The sequence below is a fragment of the Varanus komodoensis genome, unplaced genomic scaffold (assembly GCF_004798865.1).
Source record: "Varanus komodoensis strain SLA01 unplaced genomic scaffold, ASM479886v1 scaffold14_1, whole genome shotgun sequence".
NCBI lineage: Eukaryota > Metazoa > Chordata > Lepidosauria > Squamata > Varanidae > Varanus > Varanus komodoensis.
The window spans coordinates 4,518,926-4,542,944 of NW_025335438.1; the positions used below are offsets into that span (position 1 = coordinate 4,518,926).

Sequence of the window (24,019 nt, forward strand, 5' to 3'; positions counted from 1 at the left end):
AAACAAAACCCTAACTAGCACTCATTACTGAAATGTATATCTCTATCTTTATATTCACGTACAAGAATAGAAAATCCCATCAAAATGTTACATAATTTTGCTATTTTAATAATACTTTAAATAATAAGCCTAATAATCAAAGTATTTTATTACTTTAGAGAAAAATGACAGACTATATAATCACATATTCTCTCTCTTAATGTCATGTCTACCATAATTATTAAAATGTCATGTCCATATTGTCAATTGAGCTCCTTCAATCAGACTTCCAGTGGATATGCTCATTTCAGACACTGCTTTTATTTTGCTATGTCATTTTATCTCAATGTAGTAAGTGTCCCTCCTAGACTCTTACAGAGATGTACTTCATCTACTTTAAACCATTTGCTCTGCAAATCATCAAATCTAGCTAATCTGATTTAATCAAGGATTAAATTAGATGGAATGAATCAACATTAGGGATGCAGAGACAGCTAGGAAGGTTACAGATCAGTACATTTTACTAGAGGCAAATCCTTGTAAACATCCCTGGGAAGGGCAATTTCTGCACATTGTCAAAACGGCTTATAAAATACAAGGAATAAAAGCTAATCGCCTCTCTCCTCTGGTATTCACACTCATTCACAGCTGAGGGAAAAAATGGTTCCTTGCAGAGACCCTCTTATAGATTACCATGAATATCCTCCAGGTTCTAAATGTACTTCATTTTTAATATGCAGTTCATGTCTGCACCAGGAGTGGAACAGAATCAAGGTTCATTATCTGAGTTTCAGGAAAGAATTATGCCTTTATTTCAGGCTCCTGATGAATGCATGCTTTTAATGATATGAAGCAGATCTTTCATTCTTAGAATTAGAAACTGGGACAAATGTGTGTTTGTACTGAGCTGGAATATTTGTACATATTGAATAACTGTGTGCATATCTGCACATCTCAGTGCCCTTGTCAGCACTCTCTCAGATTTGAAAAGTGCCTTAAATGCCCTGAATTATTTACAGTAAGATATATTAACTATCCCTGAGCAGCATGCAGCAATTTCTAAGTGTGATAGAAACACAGGGTTCATATTAAGCATACTAGAAATCCATACAGGCTGAGCTCAGTCTTTTTTTCTCAGTGGAATGGTCTGGTAGCAGCCAAGAGAAATTTATGAAAAAATCCAACCTCTGTTGAACTGCATAGATCAGCTTCTAGTAAATTTCACATTGCTGGCAGTTCAGTTGACACACTGGACCTAAGTTCTGCTACAGGAACCTGAACCAGTGGGATCTCAGAAATGAATCTCCTGAGGGAACCAAATGTCTCAACTGTGGATATATCATAAGTGGCACTGAGACATAACAAGAGAGAGGAGGGCTTCAGGCTAGAGATGCTTTAAAGTACAGCCTTGATCCCTTTATATCTGATATGGCAATGAGGCAAGGCAGTTGGTAAATTTGGATGGAATCAGTCAAGCAGGGCACAAGCTCCTATTTATTGCAATAGCATGCATTCTCCACAGGAGCAGCGCGCGCGCGCTCTCTCTCTCTCTCTCTCTCTCTCTCTCTCTCTCTCTCTCTCTCCCTCCCTCTCTCTCTCTCTCTCACACACACACACACACACACACACACACTGAAGCACCTTCTAAAGATTTCCCCAGACTGATATTTCAAAGGTTTGTTTACTAAACCAACTTTTGAAATGATAGTCTAGTAGTGTTGGGCGTGTTTGTGAGTTTGAAGGAAACTCCTATATCAAAATTACCATGTCTTTCCCATCATATTTTGCTCATCTTTCTTCTATTTGGTGAAGTTTAACAATCAATGCACTTAACTATAGAATAATTGCATGTATACATGAGAGGGTAGTTACCTGCTAAATGAAAACAAAAGCCTGTAGCTGGATTAGGTGAAGTATTTATCCTGCACCCCTGTCTTCTTTGGCTTTGTGCCTTTCACAACCTATTTACCTTGACTGGGGAACCATTGTCTATATCACCTTCGGCAGACTATTACTCACAAATTGGTTCAATCCACATAAGGAATTTAATCTCATAGGATGGGATGAGGAGCATGGTGAAATGTACTTTCCTGCAAGGTTCAGCATTTAATATCTCACACAAGTGGTCAACTGGGAAGCTCAGTACAGCTTATGAAGAGGGAATGTATGCGATAGTTTAGTTTAATGGGTGTGGGGGAGATTTTAATGCCAAAACAGCTACCATATGAATGCTCAAGAATCACAAATGCTACAAATATTTCTTTAAAGTGTTTTGATTCCCAAGCTTTGGAGTAGTACAAAATACGACATGTACAACATACAGAATAATGTAAATTACGCAGGTTACATAGTTCCTTGAAAGAAAGGAAAGAAGGAAGGAAGCAAGGGAAATGTGTGAGCACAGGTGGTTGTAGGAACACTGTTTACAGCCATTGAAACAATTCACTGGAACTACTGTTTGTTTCTATCAAAGGTGTGATAGTGTTTAGTAATGACTAAAAGGTCTGGGCTCACAGATTATCAGATTTCCTGGAAAACTGTAATCATCCAGTGGTATAATAGTGATGAGAATAAAATAGACAAAAAGAACAATCTTTAGGGATGCCTGTCACCCTCAGAGGATTGCAAGCACATTATACAGTTGTGAAAGTAATCTCCTCTTGCTCAGCAAACCACTTAGATGGCTGATTTTGGCACTTTGGAGTATGAATATGACACTTTGGAGCAGGAGAGCAGGAGGCTGATGCACCAGCAGGATACATTTTATCTTGGCAGTGCCAATTCCCTATTCCCTCAGACTCCCCTTAAAAGCCCCTCTCTGTAGCTGCCCTTACTGGGGGCAGGGAAAGTAAAATTCAAGCATGGTACCCCAGCTATAAGGTTTGAGCAATTTTCTGACTTCATAGTTAGGAATCTGAAAATCCCTTTGGCCAAGTGGATGCTATCTAGTAGTCATAGGATTGTACTACTTCATCATGTCTTCCCTTGCAACTATCTCACTGATATGACAGTGGTTTAGCTTCACAGAGTTTTGCAATGTTCTGAGTATGAAGCTGAAGTAAAAAGCTCTATTTGTTTATTCATGGAAATGTTTACACTGCTTTTCATTGAAAAGCTGATTTCAAAAGTTGTTCACAAAATGAAAAGTACAACAGAAGCAATTAATGCAACAATAAAGCATGAATAACACCAAAGGAGATATCATAAAGGATAAGCATCAGTGCTAGTGATTAAGAACTTACCTGGAGAAATGTCTTAAATTGTCAGTGGAAACCTCTATGATTTGTTTAGTGCTGCAGTGGAGAAAGGCTTCTTCTGTAAGTTAACATCAGTAGGCTATACTATGTCAAGCAAAACCTTCCCCATCACAGGCCATCTATGGTGGCCTACACAGTGTGTTAGATAATTTGGCTGTATCAGTGAGAGCAGATAACCCAGAAAAGTCCTGTGGGGAGCCTGAGGGCCTGTATACATGCTGTTCCTGTTCATGAGTTGTAGCTGGGCCTTCCATTTCCAAGTAGAGCCATACTCTTGAATGGACACTTCCTCCTGAGTAAACACTGGGTGAAAGGGCCCCCTGCTGGCTCAGTGAATAGTCAGTGTCCACTCTGAGAGTCCTATGTGGTCCATCATAGTAAATGCTCTGGAGAGCCATGGGAGACAGATACCAGAGCAAGACTCTGAAGAGGTTCTTTATAGCCTCAGGTAATGCAACCCTGCAACATTACTCTGGTTGCGTCTCATCTTTTGTGGGAATTGGGTGTGCTAAGGAATCCCAGTCTCCCTTCAAAGAGGTTCCAACTGGACTTGAGTTGATCTGGGAGTCTGACCTGAACAGAGACAGAATCACAGTAAAATAGAACAAACTTGGTTTTCATATAAGCCTACTGTGTAGACAAAGAAATAGATCTGACACAATGCTCCAGAAGGAAACGGACCAGCTGAACTCCAAGCAACAACATGTCAATTTGATTTCTGCTGAAATTCCCCTTGACTGACTTTCTCATCATTGTGAACACTGAATCAATTTATTCTGTACCCATATGCTCTAAGACATAATATGGATGAGTGACCTTGAGCTCTGTAAGATAAAATAGTCCAATTCATAAGGCAAAACAGACTTAGAGAATTAAAACCTGATTTCAACCATTAAGTATCTGACAAACATAATTTTAAATGTACATTAGTAATTCTGGTGGTGTATTATGCTTGTATATGCAGTTGTGTAAATGTATTCAACTTGTTGCACAAATTCTTAGGCAACCATGTCTGCAGAAATATACTTTTAGTTCTATTTTCCTCTTGCAAATAGTTCAAAAACAAGTATTTACTGGTGTAATGTCATTTGCTGTATACTGCCCTTAGATAATTTTTTTCATCTATTTACTGTTAGCAAAGGTAGATATGTATGGAATAATTAGCACAAAACTCTCATTTTATAATTAGTTTTTTAGTACTATATCCCCAGCTGTTATTTGTCTTAAAACGTCTGAAATGAAATTAGGAGAATTCCATAGCAATCTGTGGTGCCTATGATGTAGTTAATGTAACAACAGTTACAAGCCTTGTGCAGTGGGCTGGTTCACACAATAGCTGGAACCCACCATGACTTACTGTAGTTAAGCCATGGCAAGTTACAGCATGTGGCAGATGCCATATGGAATGGTCAAGCCAGAGGGGGTGACTGCTGTGGTTAATCCTATTGTGTGAACCCAGAGAGGGGAGGTTTCTATAAGACTCTAACCCGAAAATATCCTGTGGGTGATCATGCACTTAAATAGCTTATGGTGGGTTGCAGAGATTATGTGAACTCAGCCAGTGGCTTCAGCTTTCATGGGGGACTACTTTTCAAGCTGCAAAAGCATATCCCACCCCAGAAAATGACCAACAAAATCTCCTTCCCATTTCATTACCAACAAAATAGAGTATTTCAGGAGACATTTTGAATCCAGCACTAGCTTGTTTCCTATTTTCTAAGAAAATCTAGAAGAGCTAAAGGGTTTTCTTTCTTTCTTTACATATCATGACCAGAATGGCAAAGGACAGCGAAAATATAATTTTTACGTACATAGCCGGGGTGGGTCCATAAAGTGTTCTTACTCTTTTAGGTATGTTGTGCTTGGGGTGAGAGACTGTACAGGATCTAGGCTTCACTCCTACAGAAATGCCAAATGTATGAACATGAAGGCAGAGGGAGATAGGAAATAGTGTAGATGAAGGGGATAAATATACAGAATGGGTAGTTTGATGTTGATATAGCAAATAAGTCTTCATTCAAACATACTCATACAGCCATGTTACTACAGATGTAGCTACTTCATAAAGGCAAGAGGGTGAGCTATTCTGTTTCTTCATGACTTCTCCCCACTGCATTTATTTATTTTGCTAAAATGAAAAATTTATTCTCCATCTATTCTGGATAAACTGAGTATATCTTTGAAAAATAGCTGTGGAGATAAAGCATTTTGTAAACAATTTGGGTGCCTTCATACCTGAGCACCCTATAGTAATGCATTTTTTGCACCCATGGAACATTGAAAGGATGCAGTTAGAATGCCATTGGAAGCCTTTCAGTCAGCAAGTGAGGCACACTTGCAAGGTAACCCAGAAATATTGTCAAGTCCTGGTTTAAATTCACCTAAATGGGGTTGTGTATTGAATTCAGTGAATAAAGCATTCATGTAATTTTGAAACTTTCCTTCTTTTCCTTGCAGGAAATGATTTGTTTCTAGTTGCTGTTCATGAACTGGGACATGCCCTAGGTTTGGAGCATTCAAATGATCCTACTGCCATCATGGCTCCATTTTACCAGTACATGGAAACTGACAACTTCAAACTACCTAATGATGATTTGCAGGGAATCCAGAAGATATATGGTATGATCTTGATGATGATGATGATGATGATGATGATGATGATGATGATAAATGGGAGGGGTGAACTTCCAGATATAAAGACTTAGATAAGTCCTTATTTAGGCATTCCCAAAACTGAATTGGAGAAACATGCAATGAGAGAGAGCATTCCAGTTCTCTCTACTGTTACATTCAACACCAATTGATTAAGAAGGCAAATGTGTGAAGGAGAAGAGAATGCCTTTCTACCCATGGAGAGTAGAATCTCCTATAGCTATGACTTTCCTGTATTCTGGCTTCTGTGAATATCTGTTCCTCTTCAGACAGTCACACTTCACAAGCAGAGGGTGATGATGTAAAGAAGATAGGCAGGAATGCTCCCTCTCTTCACATGTTTGTGCCTTTCAAGTGCAGAGAGCCTGAATATATTATGTCTTAAGCTGAAAGTTCCCCATTTGGTGCATGCTCCATTGTGTGTACAAGTCTCCTCTCTTAATTAAAATAAATTTTGCAACCCAGTCATGCAAGAACTACATGTCTGTTAGAACATGCTTAGAGCTCATTATAGGGCTGGCAGTGTAAATAGTTCTAAAGATTACCCGTGTTGTAAACTGCCTAGAGAGCTTCAACTACAGGCGGTATTGGAATGTAACTAACTAAATAACTAACAACCTAACAACAGCAGCAGCAGCAAAATATTTCAGAGTGAGAGGAACTTCAGATTCATGGGGTTGTATTTATGATGGAACAAATATGAACAAGAAGGCAATAGTGATGGTTGTTGTTTCTAATCATTTTCTGAAAAAGGTTTTGATAGGTAGAGTGAAAAAGCCAAGGACTTTTCATTAACCACTCTGTTTAGTGAGATACTATTGACAAAGTGAATTGAAATCCACACTTAGCAGGAATGATGTTCTTAAATGCTTAGCCAAGCAATATTCTGCAACAAGAACATAAAATCCTGTTTAAATATTTCCCCCTTACTTCCTCCTTGCCCTTTGCTCTCCTTCTTTTTTGAATTACTCCAAACCATGCACAATTTAGGAATATAGGAAATGGCCTTGCAGACAGATGACTGGTCCAAACCTCATTGCTCTGTTCTTCTTTCCAGCTCCTGGTCCCTTGTCCCAGCCCCTCTCTCCTCTGTTCTCTCCATTGACTGCTTCACTGAATCACCTGCTTGCTCTGTCCACTTTTCATTCTCTCCTGCACATCACCCAACTATGTTCTTGCAGAAACACTCCTAAATTATTAAGTTTTCTTTCACACCAGGAAAATTCACACACACACACACACACACACACACACAGGGAGAGGGAGGGAGGGGGGAGAGAGAGAATGAGAGAGAGAATGGTAGAAACACCAAGCAACCATTATTTGTTCTGAAATAATATCCCGGCTAAACTAATAATCCCCTTCCCCAGTCACTTTGAACATCATGTGGTGTCCCAAAGCATTTGGATGTTGCCCAAAGGATCCTAAACATTTCCTTGAAGGAAGTTTCAACCATGTAGACTTAAATTAAGTAAACATATCGTTAGAGAGGGATAGGATTATGGGAGTATAATTTGCTATTTGAAATGTTTATATAAAGGATATGTCAGGGATGCAGGTGGCGCAGAGGGTTAAACTGCTGTGCTGCTGGGCTGGTTGATGGAAAGGTCGCTGGTTTGAATCTGCACAATGGGGTGAGTTCCCGTTGCTCCGTCCCAGCTCCTGCCAACCTTGCAGTTCGAAAGCATGCAAATGCAAGTAGAAAAAAAGGTACGACTTTGGTGGGCAGGTAACAGCATTCCATGCACTTCGGTTTCTAGTCATGCTGGCCACATGACCACGGAGACTATCTGGGGACAAATGCTGGCTCCCTCGGCCAGGAAACAGAGATGAGCACTGCCCCCTAGAGTCAGGCATGACTGGACTTAATGTCAAGGGGAAACCTTAACCTTAACCTTAAATATAAAAGATGGCATACAAAAGCTTTTACTAAATAAATAATAAACAAACAAGCAAATAAATAAATTTTGTAGTGGAGATGCCAAAATGGTCTAAAATCAGTCCTAAGCTTTAATGATTACCTTTTTCTTCTGATACTTTTTTTATTTCTGGGAGCTGTTTTGTTTTGTTTTGATTTGATTTTTACTCAGTAAACTTCTTATGTTTTGAAGGTTTTTTTAAAGATGGAACTGTGCTAAATGTTAAGTTAGCCAGGGTTATTTATTTGATTTCTTTTATTTCTATATTCATTTGGCAAGTTGCTTTGGACAAGGCAATATATATTTTCTTTCAATCTAGTAAGCACCCTCGCGGTTCCTGTATCCATTGATAAGTCAATAGGCTGGGTGTTGGGGACTGGGAGTGCTGGTACAAGATAGATAATACTGTTGCAGTATCATGGATGCAGCTGTGCTGCATAATGCAAGTGCTTTCACATCCAGGCTGCTCCTCAGAGGAAATTAAATGGCCGGCTTCCTCCAGTGTGGTTTCCCATGACCTCATGTGTTGGTAGTCTAGACAGAAGGGCTAGACAAGGTTATTTTGCCTTTATACTAAATACCAGTTTCTAGCAGCTGTAAGCTAGACTTTAAAGAGTTTTATTGCTCTTGGGAAGTTAGGCATGACATCACTAGCAAATAGTTTGGATTTGGCATATTTCAACCAGATACTGCCTGCTGCAAGAGACTTCCTCTGCTGTCAGTGATAAAATCAGAAGTGAAGTTTGCTTCACTACTTAGATTTAATATTGCTCAGATAAAGAAATTTCATTGGTTTTCCTCAGTAACTATGACTTGTGTTGGTCCAGTATTTTGTTAAACTATGGATAAAATTAGTGACTTATGGTTTCTGGAGATAAGTATTCAGTCAAGATACATTCCTAGTCAGTTTAGATTGCTGGTAGTAGCTTTTTTTTAATGTTCCTAGCATATATGTCAAAGGCAAGAGTTTAAGTGTGTCATAAAGCCCTGACATGCTAGTTTGGGGATTTTTACACACCCACTCACACTTAATGAAAAGAGTAGGAAAGGACATCTAGTCAACAATTATATTTCTAATAGAAAGTCCAAAAGCAGAAAATGAGGACAAAAGCAGAGAATGCCATCTGCCTGCCACTTTCTCACTCACTTCCTGAATAACTACCATGGTTTGTCTCCCTGATATTCAGAGCCATCCTGGCTGTGAACCTAAGTGGAAGTTCCAATTAGCTGATACATTTGAAATCCTTTAATTGCCCTATCTTCCATGAGCAAACCAATTACACATTTAAGGTATTTAAGATAGGGGTTGACAGAAAATAGTCCAGGATTTACTGGTAGATCTCTGGGTAATATGCTTCTGATTACAGGGAAAAAAAGTTTATGCCTCCTAAATTATTTATTTTTATTTATTTATTTTATTTAAAACATTTCTATGCCACCCCCATCGCAACAAAGCCTCGGGGCGGCTCACAGCAATTAGTCTTCTAAATGCTGAGATCAAGGGGAGACCAGTAGCAGATTTTTCTCAGGCAGGGCTAAGAGCTCAATTCTAGTGTTGAAAACACATACCTGGTTTGAGAATCTGTACAGAGGCATCCTTAAAGGTTAAGATTATGTTCTATTATGTCTGCCTGGGAGTCAGGAGGCACTCAATCACCTGGACTAATTACCATCTGAAATGGTAGACACAGCTTTTCTACCTCAACTGCTATTTATGATAATTAGGACCTAGATCTGAACTTTAATCAGGCATGTAGAATCAACTGTATCTACAATTCACTTCATGAATTCCTTGTCCAGGAAGCTTATAAAAAAGTATTCAATTCCAACAGTCATGGAAACATGAGGCTGCATTCTTTAATGGAGGGCTAGACCTATTAGTAACTACAGGGAAGAAAATTAAAAAGAAGGAGCTTTCATATAAGAGTTGTTCCAAGATACACTTTTTTTGTGATTCCCTTTTTAGAAACATCTTCTGTTCCTTATACTTGGTAGCCTGAGAGTTCTTCTATTGGATAGCTGTATCTTGTAGACCACCATAAAATTAGTGTGGCTATGTTTCTTAATTTCCAATGGATGATTCTTTATTTGAAGATATCCTTTCTTTGAAGAATTGACCAGTTCAAGTCTTGTTTAAAGAATAAAGGACCAGGTGTGTGGAGTTGATTTTTAACAGCACTTGGACTGCAAATAGAGCAGATGTACTACTCATCCAGTCCTACCCTTCAAACAATGTCAATATCTATTATTTTTGTATTTAAAGTACAATAATGTTTCTAAATGTGTAGCTATATATGCAAATTAGCATATAGAACTTTTATGTAAATCTTTTCATCTATTGTCCCCCTTTTTGGGAGTCCATTTCCACCTTTTTGACAATGCATATGTGACCACTCTACCCTGAGAAAGGGTGGTATAAAACAGTTTTAAGGCACAATCCTATGTATGTTACATGAACTTTGACTATTGGACAGCATAGAAAATAAATGGATAGTAAGTAAGTAAATGTTTTGCTAGACAAACCTGCATGGCCATCTAAGGGACACTGAGAGTTGTATGTATAGGACTGGGACTCTAAGTGACTTCTAGAGCTCCTATTCCTACTTCATTCATTACTTATGTTGTCATTTCTGGCTTTCTTTGCCAGGTTCTTCTCTAGTGATTTTAAAATACATTTATTACTTAAAATATTTCTCTATTGAACATAATGGTGGTCATAAGGGTGCTTTGGCTTTTTAATAAAATAGATAAATAGCAAAGCTACTGGTGACTTATAAAAATCAGAATAGTTAAACTTCAGGAACCAAAATTATCCACATCCAGCCTGAACAGAATTGTGTGAACTTGATTAGACCTATTTAATCTAATCTGGGTAGCCTAACCTTGAAACGTGAGACTTCATTTCAATTTGACAGTTTATCTGCCAATGGTACCACTTTATTATTACTTTATGGTAAAGAAAAAAATAGTTCCATAGGATATTTTTTTTGCCACAGTGCATCTCTATTTATTTTTGCAAGTTATTTTTAAAAGTGGGCAAACAAAAAAGGGCTGCAAGCTTTTAATCAGCTATTCAGTGTGATTCATTAACGTATCCCTTAACTGTAGATTAATATTCTCTATCCAGATTAGTTGGTGGGATTGACAATAATAACTTTGGAACTCAGGCACACACTCAGTTTATTTATTTATTTATTTGAGAACATAAGTAGCATAGTACTGACATTTAATTTGCAAACTTGGCAACGCAAAATTGTTGGCTTCATGCATTTTATTTACCTGCTCTTGGACAGATCAACTTACAACTTCATAAACAGAAGAACATGCAGTCTCCTCTACATTAATCTGTTGGTATTGTTTTAAAGGTCCACCTGACAAAATCCCACCACCAACAAAACCTCTGCCAACAGTGCCACCCCATCGTTCTGTCCCTCCAGCAGACCCACGGAAGAATGACAGGCCAAAACCTCCTCGGCCACCCACAGGAGACAAGCCTTCCTACCCTGGTGCCAAACCCAACATCTGTGATGGAAATTTTAACACTCTAGCCATTCTTCGCCGGGAAATGTTTGTTTTCAAGGTAGGAGGCTGGGTTTTTTATTGTTAGATCAAGTGACTACATTGCTGCTTTTTTGAAAACCAGCACTCATTTATCATGCCTCTACTCCTGAGCCTTCTTGCTGTTTCAAAGTTCAAGAAAGAAATGAAAAAATAAACATCTGAATGGCTTAAATATCTAACAAGGGGAAGGCTAGAATCTTCTATTTTGGGGAATGAATTAATGTCAGCAGAAAGTTGCAGCGCTTCAAAAATCTAACAGTAAGTAAATGCTGAGTGTTACACTGAGATAAAAAGGCAGAATTCAAGTCATGAATAGAAGCTAATAGGCATGATTTTGTTGGGAACTTAGCCATTTCCAGGCTCATTGCTGTTATTGTGTTTTCTTTATAAGCACCCTGTAATTTAACTTTCTAATTAGATCAGTTCCTTTAAAAAGGATGTTTGTCATCCTGCAGTGGTTGCCTTGATACATTTTTGAGTGGAGACCTGTGTTATAAGAGACCTTTTGCAGGTGTTGAGGGCTTTTTGTTTTTGCCATTATTTGGTTGGTTCCTTTGCCTTTTTGTTTGGAGATGCATTCATATATTCCTCTTCTTTTTCTTTTTTGGAGTGGCTTCACTAAGAGTTCAAAAACAATAACTCAAAGTAAATCCATTTACTGGAACAGAATAGTGATCTGACAAGTCATCTTGTATGGTTTCCAGAATGTATTGTAAGAGGACCATAATTCAGTGGCTTAGGGGACAATCCTATGCATGTTTAGACAGAAAAAAAACTTCTACTGCACTCAGTCAGCATATCTTGCTGGGTCATGCTGGGAATTGTAGGGCTTTTCTGTCTAGGCATGTACCCTTAATTAATACCCTTAAATGAATAATGGGCTCAAGTTACAGTAAGCCAGATTGCAGCCGGACATCAGGAAAAACTTCCTGATTGTTAGACCGGTGTGGCAATGGAACCTATTACTTGGGGAGGGTATAGATTCTCCCTCACTGGAGGTATTCAAGAAGCAGTTGGATAGATATCTGTCACGGACTCCTGCATTAAGCATAGGATTGTATTTGATGGGCATATAGGCTCCTTCCACCTCTACTCTTCTGTGGTTCTATGATCTGAAGTATATTTTGCAAATTACTAAGAATAAGCACTAGATATTACCAAATGGCTCAGTATCGTCTTACAAATACATGTTGGTATCTTAAATTTGGTGAGGCTAGGTGTGAGTTTTACATATAGTTTACATGCATCCTTCTATTATTTTCTTATATTTGTAAATTTTAAGCAATGCTTTTAGAATACAAAATGTCATTTACCTGCTATTAAGATATATTTGAAGAAGCAGAATGTGTTTCAGGATGGATAACTGGACATGTTGTAATAGTTTTCGAGTCTACCAAACATCACTTTCTGTATCCATCTTGTATGGCATGTCCCCAATCTGAACCTCCATACACAGCTAAATGCACGTACAGTTCAGTTGCTCCAGTAAAGATGGTTCAGTGTGTGCAACAGAGCTGTGTTCTCCACTGAAGTGAGAAACTTCCATATATAGTTGCAGAAGATATCTGAAATGTGGTGAATGTTGACATTTAAGATTAAGGAAATAGGAAAGTAATAGTCAACATTATTGGAACTCATCAGTATTCAAGTGAATCTCAATGTTCATCAGATTTTCAACAGGCACTGTACTATATGTATTGGAATCCCTTGAGTTACAAGAAATCGCAAGATCTGGACTTTTGTGCTAGAGTTTTTTAAATATACTGCAGATAGGTGTTGTGTGCTTTCCTCCAAACACTAAAAAGTTTCATTTTTACCTATTTTTCATTTCTACTTTGTTGCGGTTTGCTATAGAAAGATAGGCAGAGGGGTTTTTTAATTTTTAATTTTTGTTTTTTTTGGTGAGTAATGCCATTGTTGGAAAACAGCTCTAATGTCATAGCTGGTACTGTGTGCTTGGAACACACATGCACACACCAGCTGGCACAGAAACAAACAGTGGCAGCTGCCACCTTCCTGATCCCTCCAAAGCACTGAAGATAGACAAGCAAAATCACCCATCTAACTGCTTTGGAGACTAGAAAGAGGGTAGGTGTGACTTTCACTTTCGCAGTCCTGCCCTACATTGGATACCTGTATTCATCTGAGTTCAGAGGGCTATATAAAGCCTCCTTGGATTATACCCTTATGCAGTATTTTAAGGCATATTTTCAACAATACTTATTCCATCTAGACATAAATATTTAAGGTACTAGAAGCACCAAATGCTACTAGTATCAGTGATATCAATGATTCCTGTACGGGGTATTAATTTGATGAAAAATTTTTCTAGACAAAATATTTCCAGAAAGGCCATTTGAGAAAGTACTTTTTTCCATCAGTTCCTTTACTGCTGATTCCATGGGATCTACACTTTCTCAAGTATCTTATTCATGTAAACAAAAGTTAATGCCAGATGCATTTCCTATACAAGATTTGCAGGACAACACAACATAGTGCTATTGGATACCCTGAAGTATTTCTTTGCTTCTCATTCACAGAGAATGTGGTTCTTTCACTGATTTACTCCAGAAAAGCAGCTGAGTCTACATGTCATCTCAATTTCTGGCAGTGCCTCTGATCTTGCATCAGGGCAGCCTTCTCCAACATGGGATCCTCCAAATGTTTGGCCCAGTTCCTGTTCACCTCAGCCAGTATAGCTAGTGATCACAGAAGCTGGTTGCTATGGTCCAAACCACTTTGGTTATGGTTACAAGAGTTTAAAGCACTTCAGCATTTATTAAACTGGAGGAACTTCAGCAAGTAAATAATTGTCACCTAATAATTGTCACTTACTAGAATGTATTCCATAAATCCCTAAATTTGTCCATTCCTACAAAATAAATAGTGTCTAGCAAGGGGATGCTGTTATTTGATTTTCTGCATCAAATCACAACACATGTAGGCACATTTTCATTTTTAAATGTGACTTTTATTAATTCTTTTTCAAAGAGAATCCCCAGTGTTTTGAATCAACTTTTCAAGCATTAGTGTGCTTTTCCTTTTAAGACCCAGAGGCCATCCATCTTTGTGAATGAGGCAGAAAGGTTAAGGAAGAATCTCATTTTCTAAGTTGACATTAAGCAGGATATTAAAATACCCACCTCTTTGTTGCATCATCCATCTTATGAACAATGGAACATGCCCTAATTTGTTTTACACACAGTTAAATTATTCAGAGCATCACTAATACTAATGTTATTACAGAGCTGAGTCTGTGACTTCAGACTAAAAGATCAATTGTAATTTCTAACCAGGATCTATCTGTTGGTTTTGAAATAAAACCATAGTTTTTAAGATAGACTAATTTCATTTATTTAACAATGGAGTCCTACACATATTTTCAGCTACTGGTGGCATAAAAATATAACTAACAACAATCATAATAGTTTTGTAAAAAAGAAAAGCAAGCCTTATGGGATTCAACTGGACTTACTCCCAGGTAAGTAATATATAGCAACAGTGCACATTTTCAACCCCAAGGACCACATCCAGTGTCAGATGGAGGGTTGAGGGCCACACATTCTTGTACATGCATATATACACACATTAACTCGTACACACACAAGCTCTATTCCACTGTTTTGAACCTGAATAGAGCAAATGCTTGAGAAGGAACCCTCCAGGATGTCCTGAAGAGGCCTTCCTTCCATGTGACACATTGTGGCTGAGAGAAGAGATTAATGCCCCCTTCCAGTATGATGGAGTCTAAATAACTACCAATCTATCCATTCTCCTACTTAATTAAACAAAGGTTAAAGCATAGCAGCTCATTCACTGTAATGTGTGATTTGACCCTCAGAACTTGAAATGGGGTGGAGCGCTTTCCTATTTTTTTTTTTCAGATAAATATAATTTAGTCTGAACTATCCTGTTTTGGAAGCAACCCACTTTGCTTTTTATCCTACTACAGGCAGTGATTCATTACATTTGTATCCCAATGTTCTCTCAGTGTGCCTGTGCTTCTGTGCATGTGTGTTGCTCTATTCTTGTCACAAAAATCATACAAGGCCATTTCATTTGAATGAGACTACTCTCTCAGTAAGCTTCAAAACTAGAATGGAGACCTGAACACAGCCTACTCAATCCAACTAAAAAATATTTGGCTTCTACTAGATGGTAGTAGCCCATTTAACTTTATTTTGATGAAAAGGCTGTCATCTTTTCCCATTTGTTTTAAGATTGCACTGTCTTATAGAATTCTGTGCCTATAATTAACATTTGATGCAGATTTAAGCATTTAGAGCTACTAAAGAGAGAAGCTAGAGAGAGAGAAGTCTCACTGCAAACAGGTGAAGTAATTTGATATTGATTGGTTTTGGTTTTGATGAACATATCATTTTTCACTAGCATGTTAGTATGTTTACTACAAAGAGACAAAGAAGATTCAAAATGGAGAATGGACAGTGACATGCCATATAAGGTTGTGGGGAGAACAGCCACAACATTTTAGTATTTTCATGTCTAAGATAGTATTTCTTTTTTCCATATCTCTTCAAGATTGTTAGTATAGCTGTCTTGTGGTTGTGTGACTCTTGATGTCTGGCCTGTCAATGGTGGCCTGGGAAATTTCTGCAGATTATGTTGTAAAAAGGCAATGGGGAAAACTAACTTTGGATTCCATTACTGGGGCAGGATATTTCTGTTATCAAACTCTGTGAAAATGCAGAGCAGGAAGTCAAAATTGCACAGGACAGACACAGAGGTTTTTTCACTTCTGGATGATGGGAAAAAATAGTAAATTAGTAATAAGATATGGAATCTGCTGGGCCTTTAGCCATTGATCTAATGTGATGAAAACTAAGTTATCATAATGCACTAATACAAGTGCAATGGGTTGGATCTAAACTGGCCCTTCTGCAAATTGAAGAGCTCCTTCTGCTTACAGAAAACTGATAATCCAGTGGAGGCTTCCGTTCCAAGGAGGCGGTTAGTATGTGATTTTTGCTAGTTCTTCCTGCAGCACCCAGGTCCCATATTTTTCCAGTAGGTTCTTCACCCTATACTGGCATTTTATTTCTTCACATGATTATAGTCACATGGGGTAGAAGCTGGGGAGAGGTTTTATTGATTGATTGACTGATTGATTAATATCCTGCCTTTTTCCTACAAAGGGCTCAAGGCAGCCTGCATCATTTCCCTCCTCCAACTTATCCCCACAACAACCACCCTGTGAGGTAGGTTGGGCTGAGAGTCTGTGACTGGCCCAAAGTCACCCAGTTGGCTCCATGGCTGAGCGGGGACTAGAACCCAGATTGTCTGAGTCCCAGTCCCATGCTCTTAACCACTACACCACCCTGGCTCCCAGGCTATGCAGGCTATGTCCTTGTTTCACTGTCCTGGTTGGTCTACATAAATTGGAGGGTGAACCTCGGTAGCAGGCAGGCTGCTGTAGGATCTCTGCTAGAACCCTGGAAGATCAGCAAGTCTAGACAAGTAGAGCCTGTATAGGGTGAAGATCAGAGAGTCTAGACAAGGAATGCTGACCATTTGTCTGCTAACTCCTTAAGAATGATGAGTGGCATTTTTAATTGCATGAAGTTTGTAATACTTGCTTTGGGGTCCTGTGTAACAGAATTTTGGTGAAGAGGGATAACGATTCAGTGAAAATTGAGATCCCACGGGTTCTGTTCAGATGATCTCTAGATCCAACTCAACATTCTGGCTTTCTTGAAAGAAGATCAGTAGAAAAAAATAAAGAAAGGGGGCAACTATAATAATCAAGTCTAGCCTCAGATTTAAAAAAGGAATTGGAACTATTTCCAAAGAAGAAATTCTGGTAACTGTTAACCACACGTAATAGCGCCCACCCCCATGCGCACGCGCGCACAGAGCAATAACCATTAACCATGGTTTAGTATCATGGGGAAAATGGGACTGAGGGAACTGGGAACACTGAACATTGTTCCCAACTGTTAAGGGATAAGAAAGATTTTCAAGAATTATCTTTGGACACCATAGTTATACAGAAACCAGTTCTGATGCACTTACCAGGACTTAACATATAGATACATATTGTAGAGATCAAAGGGTTGGTTGATATTTTAAATTGTGCATGTTTTAAATTTCAAAGGCTTGTGTAATTAGCTAACCCAAATTGTTTATATGCACAGATCAAATGGGGATTCCACAAGAAGATTCTACATTCTTTGGAATCAGCTCACGGAAGGGACCTGGGGAAAGGTTGCCTTCAGATCTATTCACTTACATGAATTGAGTAAAAATATTCTATTGGCAGGAGAACAAAAAGGTATACCATTGACAAAAATAATTACAAAATTCACAGCAAGGAATAATATAGAATTACACTGATACATTTTTTCAGTTGTTTGTGGTTTAAAAAATGAATGTTATCTTGTAGTATTAACAGATAGAGCCAAGGGGAATAATTGCAATAACACTTCAAGAACAAGGCTTAATTAAAATTTCTTGTTGTTACAAAATGATAGCCTTTCAACTAATTAGGTAGACATTTTGAGAGACAATTACAAATGCCCCTGAAAACACTGTACGAACTGTAAATAATAGTAACACTTAAGCATAGTTACTTCTTGTTGGTCATATTTTCCCCTTCAATGTATTGGACATTAATCCTAAACATAGATGGGAAGGAAATTTATCACCGCAGCATAATCACTACAGGTTGGTTCGAAACTTACATGTGCAGCCCTAATATATCCTTGCTTCTTACTGAGGTTCAACTCACAGGGAGAGTAAACCCAGTGTCAGATACTACCAGCATTTGAACTAAGCCATGAATTTAATATGAGGAGGCTTTGCCTTGGCGGTAAGAGAAAAGAGGGTCTTTTGCTTTATGTACAGTTCTTACAATTGCAGTGGGACTCTTTAGAGCAGGGGTGTCCAAACTTTTTGCAAGGAGGGCCAGATTTGGTGAGGTGAAAATGTGTGGGGGCCGACCATTCAGCCTGACATTCTTTGAACCATTAACATTAAATGCAAATGAACTATTTTATGAAAGACTAAACAAATAACTGCAATAATGTGAAGGGTGATACTGAGATCTCGACTGCATTATATAGGCCAGGTCTGGCTCAAAAACAGTGGTTTTGATGCGCAAGATGTCATGCAGGTGAAAGTCACTTAGTCTCGTCCTCACGCGGTTCTTGTTAATGTTCATAACCGAGAATGTCTTCTCACACAAGTATGTCGAACCAAACATGCTCAGCATTTTCTTAGCAAATGTTCGAATCTCTTGGAACCTGTCTTTATCCAGCTGGCGGTAAAAGTTGACAAGAGGGAGCTGTTGGTGCCGACTGCAACACTCGGTGTCACACTGCAGCTCGGTGAGCTCCAGCTGCAGGTGGTCTGGAGCGTCATCAGGGTCCACAGAGAAAGGAGATGAAAAAAATGTGATCTCCTTTTCAATAGCTGCAAAATCCCGAAAGCGCTGTTGAAACTCCTCAGCCAGAGATGAGATGTCTGCTTCATACCTCCTTATTTGCGCACTCATATTGTCCTGTGGAAAACTGGTCATTATTTCCTGCAGCGATGGGAAATGTGTGGTATTGGGCTGCGTTTGTGACAGGTGCCTTTGGAAAAGTAGCAGCTTGGTCCCAAAGGCTTTGATATGTGAATACAGTTGGCTTACCACTGCATTTTGCCCCTGAAGGCTCATGTTCAGCACATTCAGATGTCATGTTATGTCAACTAAAAATCCAAAATCAGCCAGCCAAACAGGATCAGATAGCTCTGGCATCAGTTGTCCCTTTTTTGCCAAGAATTGTCCGATTTCCTCCCTAAGAGAGTAGAAGTGCTGCAGTGCAGATCCCCGACTGAGCCATCTTTGTGATACACAACATCTCCGTATTCAGCCTGGATGTCAAGTAGAAACTGTTGAAACTGGTGGTGGCACAGGGCTGTGGAGCGAATATAATTAATAGCCTTCATCACCAGTTTCATAACATGATCATATTTCAGATGTTTGGCACAGATAACTTGTTGGTGAATAATACAGTGGAGTTTTGCCTCCTTCTTCGCTGACTTTGTTACAGACTAGGGTTGATAATCCACTTTGCTTGCCAGCCATGGCAGGTGCGCCATCCATAATAATCCCAGTGACTTTATTCCATGGTAGTTTTTTGTCATCTACGGCAGAACAAACAGAAACAAATAAATCTGTTCCTCTTGTTTGGTCCTTAAGGCTCTGGAGGTCAAGTAGCTCTTCACTCATGTTCATGTCATTGTCCACTCCTCTCAAAAAAATCAATAACTGAGCGGTGTCAGATGCATCCATGCTTTCGTCGCAGGCTAACGAAAAAAAGTCAAACTCCACTCCTTTTGCCTCTGTCTCTTAATATCAGCTGAAACGTCTTCAGTTCTCCATACCACAGTGTTACGAGCCAGGCAAACATTGGCAAACTCTTGCTTCTTCTCAGGACAAATTTTGTCCACTATTTTCATCATGCAGTCTTTAATAAATTCACCCTCAGTAAAAGGTTTGCAGTGCTTGGCAATCAGCATTGCCACCTCGTAGCTTGCCTTTGTGGCATTTTCATTTGACTCACAGGCTCTTGTGAAAAAGCACTGCTGTGCTGTTAAAGCAGCTTCCAGTTCCTTCAATTTTTCGCTGCGTTGTTCCCAGTTAGCTTGTTGTAGTTAGCATGTTTCGTCTGGTAGTGCCTCTTGAATTCCTTGAAAACAGCCAGAGTCTCTTGGCAAATTAGGCAGACACAGTTGTTTCGTATTTCAGTGAAAAAGTACTCCAATTTCCACTTGTCCTGGAAGCGGCGGCCCTCACTGTCAACGTTCCTTTTTTTAGTTACAGTCACCATTTTAGAAATGGGCACACAAGCCTTGTGTCCCAAGGGTCATGTGGCGAGAGTGCTGACTCAGGTCTACTGCCATCTTCTGATGAAATATAACCACCAGCCTTGAAGGAGCAGGAGGCAGCAGGGGACAGCTGCAGGAACCGCTATGCGGTGAAGGGAAAAACGCCAGCCAGCGGGGATGAGTGACAGGCTGAGCCGGTGGGGAGAAGAGGCTTCCTGGCCACTCGAAATTTGAAAACGGGCCGCAGTTGGCCCCTGGGCCAGACTTTGGACATGCCTGCTTTAGAGAGTTCTGGAAACTATTTTGGGGAAAATATTCCTCCCTGAAGTCAGCTGCCAACTTTTCCCCAGAATGCCCTGGAACAATTCTGAAGAAAAGGTAACTTTCAGCTGCCCATAAGATCTGCCATCATCATCACATCCAGCAGTAAACAGTAGTCCAAGGAAAAGACCCACAATCAATGCTGCAAGCAATCCAAAACATCATTAGAAATTTTGATGTATAACTTATTTAATCTCTCCACTTGAATGTAGCAGCAAACATGGCTGTTTCATTTTCAGCCTTATGTCCTGCTGGCAGGGGGGTGCTACATGCCTTTGAGTTAAACCATTAAGTAAACAAAAAGCACATGCATTCTAGTAGGCACCTGTTCTTTAAGATTTTGCAAATATCTCCCTTTTATTAAGACTGGGGAGGGGTTATAGTGGTCTCCTTCGTGTTTGGACCATTAAATATATTTTTAAATGACTGAATCAAGAAAAAAACGAGTGTGCGTAAGAACTCCTCAGAATGTTTAAAAATACAAGGAACACCATGTGCATCCTTATTAGTGACAAAATTCACAATTCTGCAAGGTCACAGGGTGTATACCTATTGTTACTATTAGTAATATTCTTCTTATTGTACTAAAACAAAATCTTGCAGCAATTTACAGACAAGCATGCTAAAATCATTGTTTAAATTACTATGTAATGCAATATAACAATAGTTTGAAATCATACCACCAAAATCGATAAATAAAAAGAAAGAATAAAATTGGGCAGCATTGTACTCAGTTGAAAGCCAAGGAAAGAGCAGAAGTTTTCAGAAATCATTTCAAACACCATTTCTGCTGTTTGTGTGCTTATGCCTTACCACAATCTTTGAATGAGCTTTTTTCTCCTTACAAAAGAGGAATTTACCCTTTGCTGTTAGAGCAATGTATTTTTTGTGCACCCTGCCAAGTGAGTTTTTTCTCTCCTGTGCCTAGGTGTTACTGTTCCCTGGTAACCAACTTGGGTTGATGTTGTCTTGGCTTAATATGGTAGAATTAATTCTGCTTAATTTGTTTTTGCTTGCAACTGTATTTAGTATTCTGCTTTGGTGTATATTATTTTCTGAGCAATGTGTGATCTGCAGTGCCCTTTTGTAGGATGGTATGAAGGGATTGGGCTAGATAATGGGCTTTGACCACTGTTATTCTTCCTTTAGTTGTTTTGCTTGTCTTGTTGCCTTTGGAAATACTGCAAGTTTCAGACAATCCATCAGAACACTGTCTCTAAATGGGGTTGCTTCCAGTCCCTTGAGGCTGTTTCTCCAGCTCCATCTACATGCATATTTGAATAGTATATATGGGCATGTGCACAGTTCTGGAAACGGTAATTGTGTAAGGCTACAATCTTTGCAGCAGTAGAGGTATTATCTATGCTTCTGTTAATTAATTTTACTCTGTTGAAGATGGGCCAGGTCTGTTGAATGAAAAATAATTTATTAGAGTACCCCTTACATAATTTGTCACAAATGTTCCCATAACTGGATTTTTCAAAAGCTTGTAGTGATCGTGGAAGATTAACACCATTTAACAAAACATAAGCTTGATTAATTGCAAAGGATATAAAAATGCACAGTTTGTACCATCTTATTAAGCTCTGCTGCAAGTGACACCCCCCCCCCCCGCCTTGCAATCCAATTAATCCTATATTTTATTATATAAGGCTGCTTATGTGAGTCATATATTTTGGGATTTAATAGATGCACACTGGAAGGCTATGTTGGGGTGAACAAAAAATTAGCATTGAATTGGACATATGGACAGAGACACAGGCAGTTATAAGAACAAAAGCTGTGCCATTATATTTGAAGTGCAGGGAGAATCCATAAAGATACCTTCTCTCCTCCTTGGAAATCAAGATATCTGTCCTGAAAACATGTAACTGAACCTTATCTGCTATGTGGAATTCCAAGAACTTAATGAGGAGAGTCAGTGTCTCTGTTCATATGTATGTCAGGAAGGCCCCTGCCATATGTGCATAAGAATGTAGAATTCCTACAAAAGGAAAGCATTCCTACAAAGGGAAAGCAAGTTTTGTATGCAGAAGGTCCCAGGCTCAGCCCCTGGCATCTCTGGGCATGGTCAGCAAAGAATCTTGTCTGAAACCTAGAGATTGCCACCAGGAAGTGTATATAACACTGAGCTGAGTGGACTGACAGCATAAGGCACATTTTGCCACCCAATTACAATCCTATACTCACTCTCTTGGAAGTGAGCACCACTGAACTCAGCAAGGCTTACTTCTGAGTGGATATGCATAGGGTCATAAATACCCACTCAAAGAACTCAGTTAAACTGTGGATTAATTAAGATCAGATTAAAAAAAAGAAAAGACAAATAAGAGAAATGAAATTGTCTTTGAAAAGACAATTTTTGAAATGCATGTACTTCTTAGTCAAGCAAGCATATGACCTGATGGTTCTATTTCTTAAAGTGCTTTGCAACTAATAAAGTCCTTTAACATCCTAAGAGATCCACTGTGGTGTAGTGGTTAGAATGCCTGACTGGGGAGCTGGGAGATCTGGGTTCTAGGTCCAGTGGGTGACTTTGGCCAGTCATCGACCCTCAGTCTAACCTCTCTCACAGGGTTGTTGCTGTGAGGATTAAATGGAAATGAGGATTATGTAAACTACAATGAGTTCCATACAGGAATATAAATGCAGTTCCTTGAAGGATATAAATGAAATGCAGTAGCACAAGAATAATCCAAAAGTTTTGCTCATGCACCCTGCCTGCACTGGACAATTATAGCTAGTTAAAGACAAGGGGTAACATGGGAAACCACTGCAGGAGGCAGGTCTCAGTGGACTCAGCAAATGCTGGGAAGAGCAGCTGTTTCTCCCAGCCTTGATAAAATCAGTTCAGACTGTGGATTCATTGAGATGCTTTCACTACCAAAATGCATAAACTCAAGTGGTGCTGAGAAGAACTGTCACTTGACCCAAAGCACATAGCAAACCACTTCCAGAACCAGCTAAGTGTCATGAAATTTCACGTCTTTCTCAGCATAAGGTAACAATAAGTCAGGCAGGATGGGGCCACAGCCATCAACAAAGAGGACCTGGTGAAAGGTAGTCTGCCCTCCCACATCAATATCTAGTCATCCTCTGCCGTTAATTCAGAACTCCAAAAGGTGATTGCCCACACAGTGAGCCCACAAATAATCCATGCTAGATTTATTTATTTAAATTTATATGCTACTCAGAAGTCTGGAGGTGGCTTACAACAAACAATCAGTATTACAACTACTATAATTGTATCTGATTGCATATTTTTATTTGTAATCCTCCCAGGGGGACTTATGGCTAATAGGGAAGGATAAAAACCAAATAAATAAATAAATCACTAAAAAACCAATAAAACCAAAATGTCTTGAACCCTGTGGGAAGGTGCTAGTCTCAAAGATCCAATACCTGCTCTTGGATGACATCTTCATGCAGTGAGGAATTTTGCAAGTGTTACAGAACCCAAGAACAATGCCACCAGAAGGCCAGATTCACTAGGCTGATTTC

At 39.1% G+C, this 24,019-nt stretch overlaps 1 protein-coding gene across 1 annotated transcript in view; it reads left to right on the plus strand.

Moving 5' to 3' along the window:
• The window catches only part of MMP16 (matrix metallopeptidase 16), a 195,773-nt gene that overhangs the window by 129,471 nt on the left and 42,283 nt on the right, over window positions 1-24,019 (plus strand). The window contains exons 5-6 of the mRNA XM_044424026.1: window positions 5,694-5,855; window positions 11,173-11,387. Coding sequence (XP_044279961.1) covers window positions 5,694-5,855; window positions 11,173-11,387 — 377 coding nt within the window. The remainder of the gene's footprint in view (window positions 1-5,693; window positions 5,856-11,172; window positions 11,388-24,019) is intronic.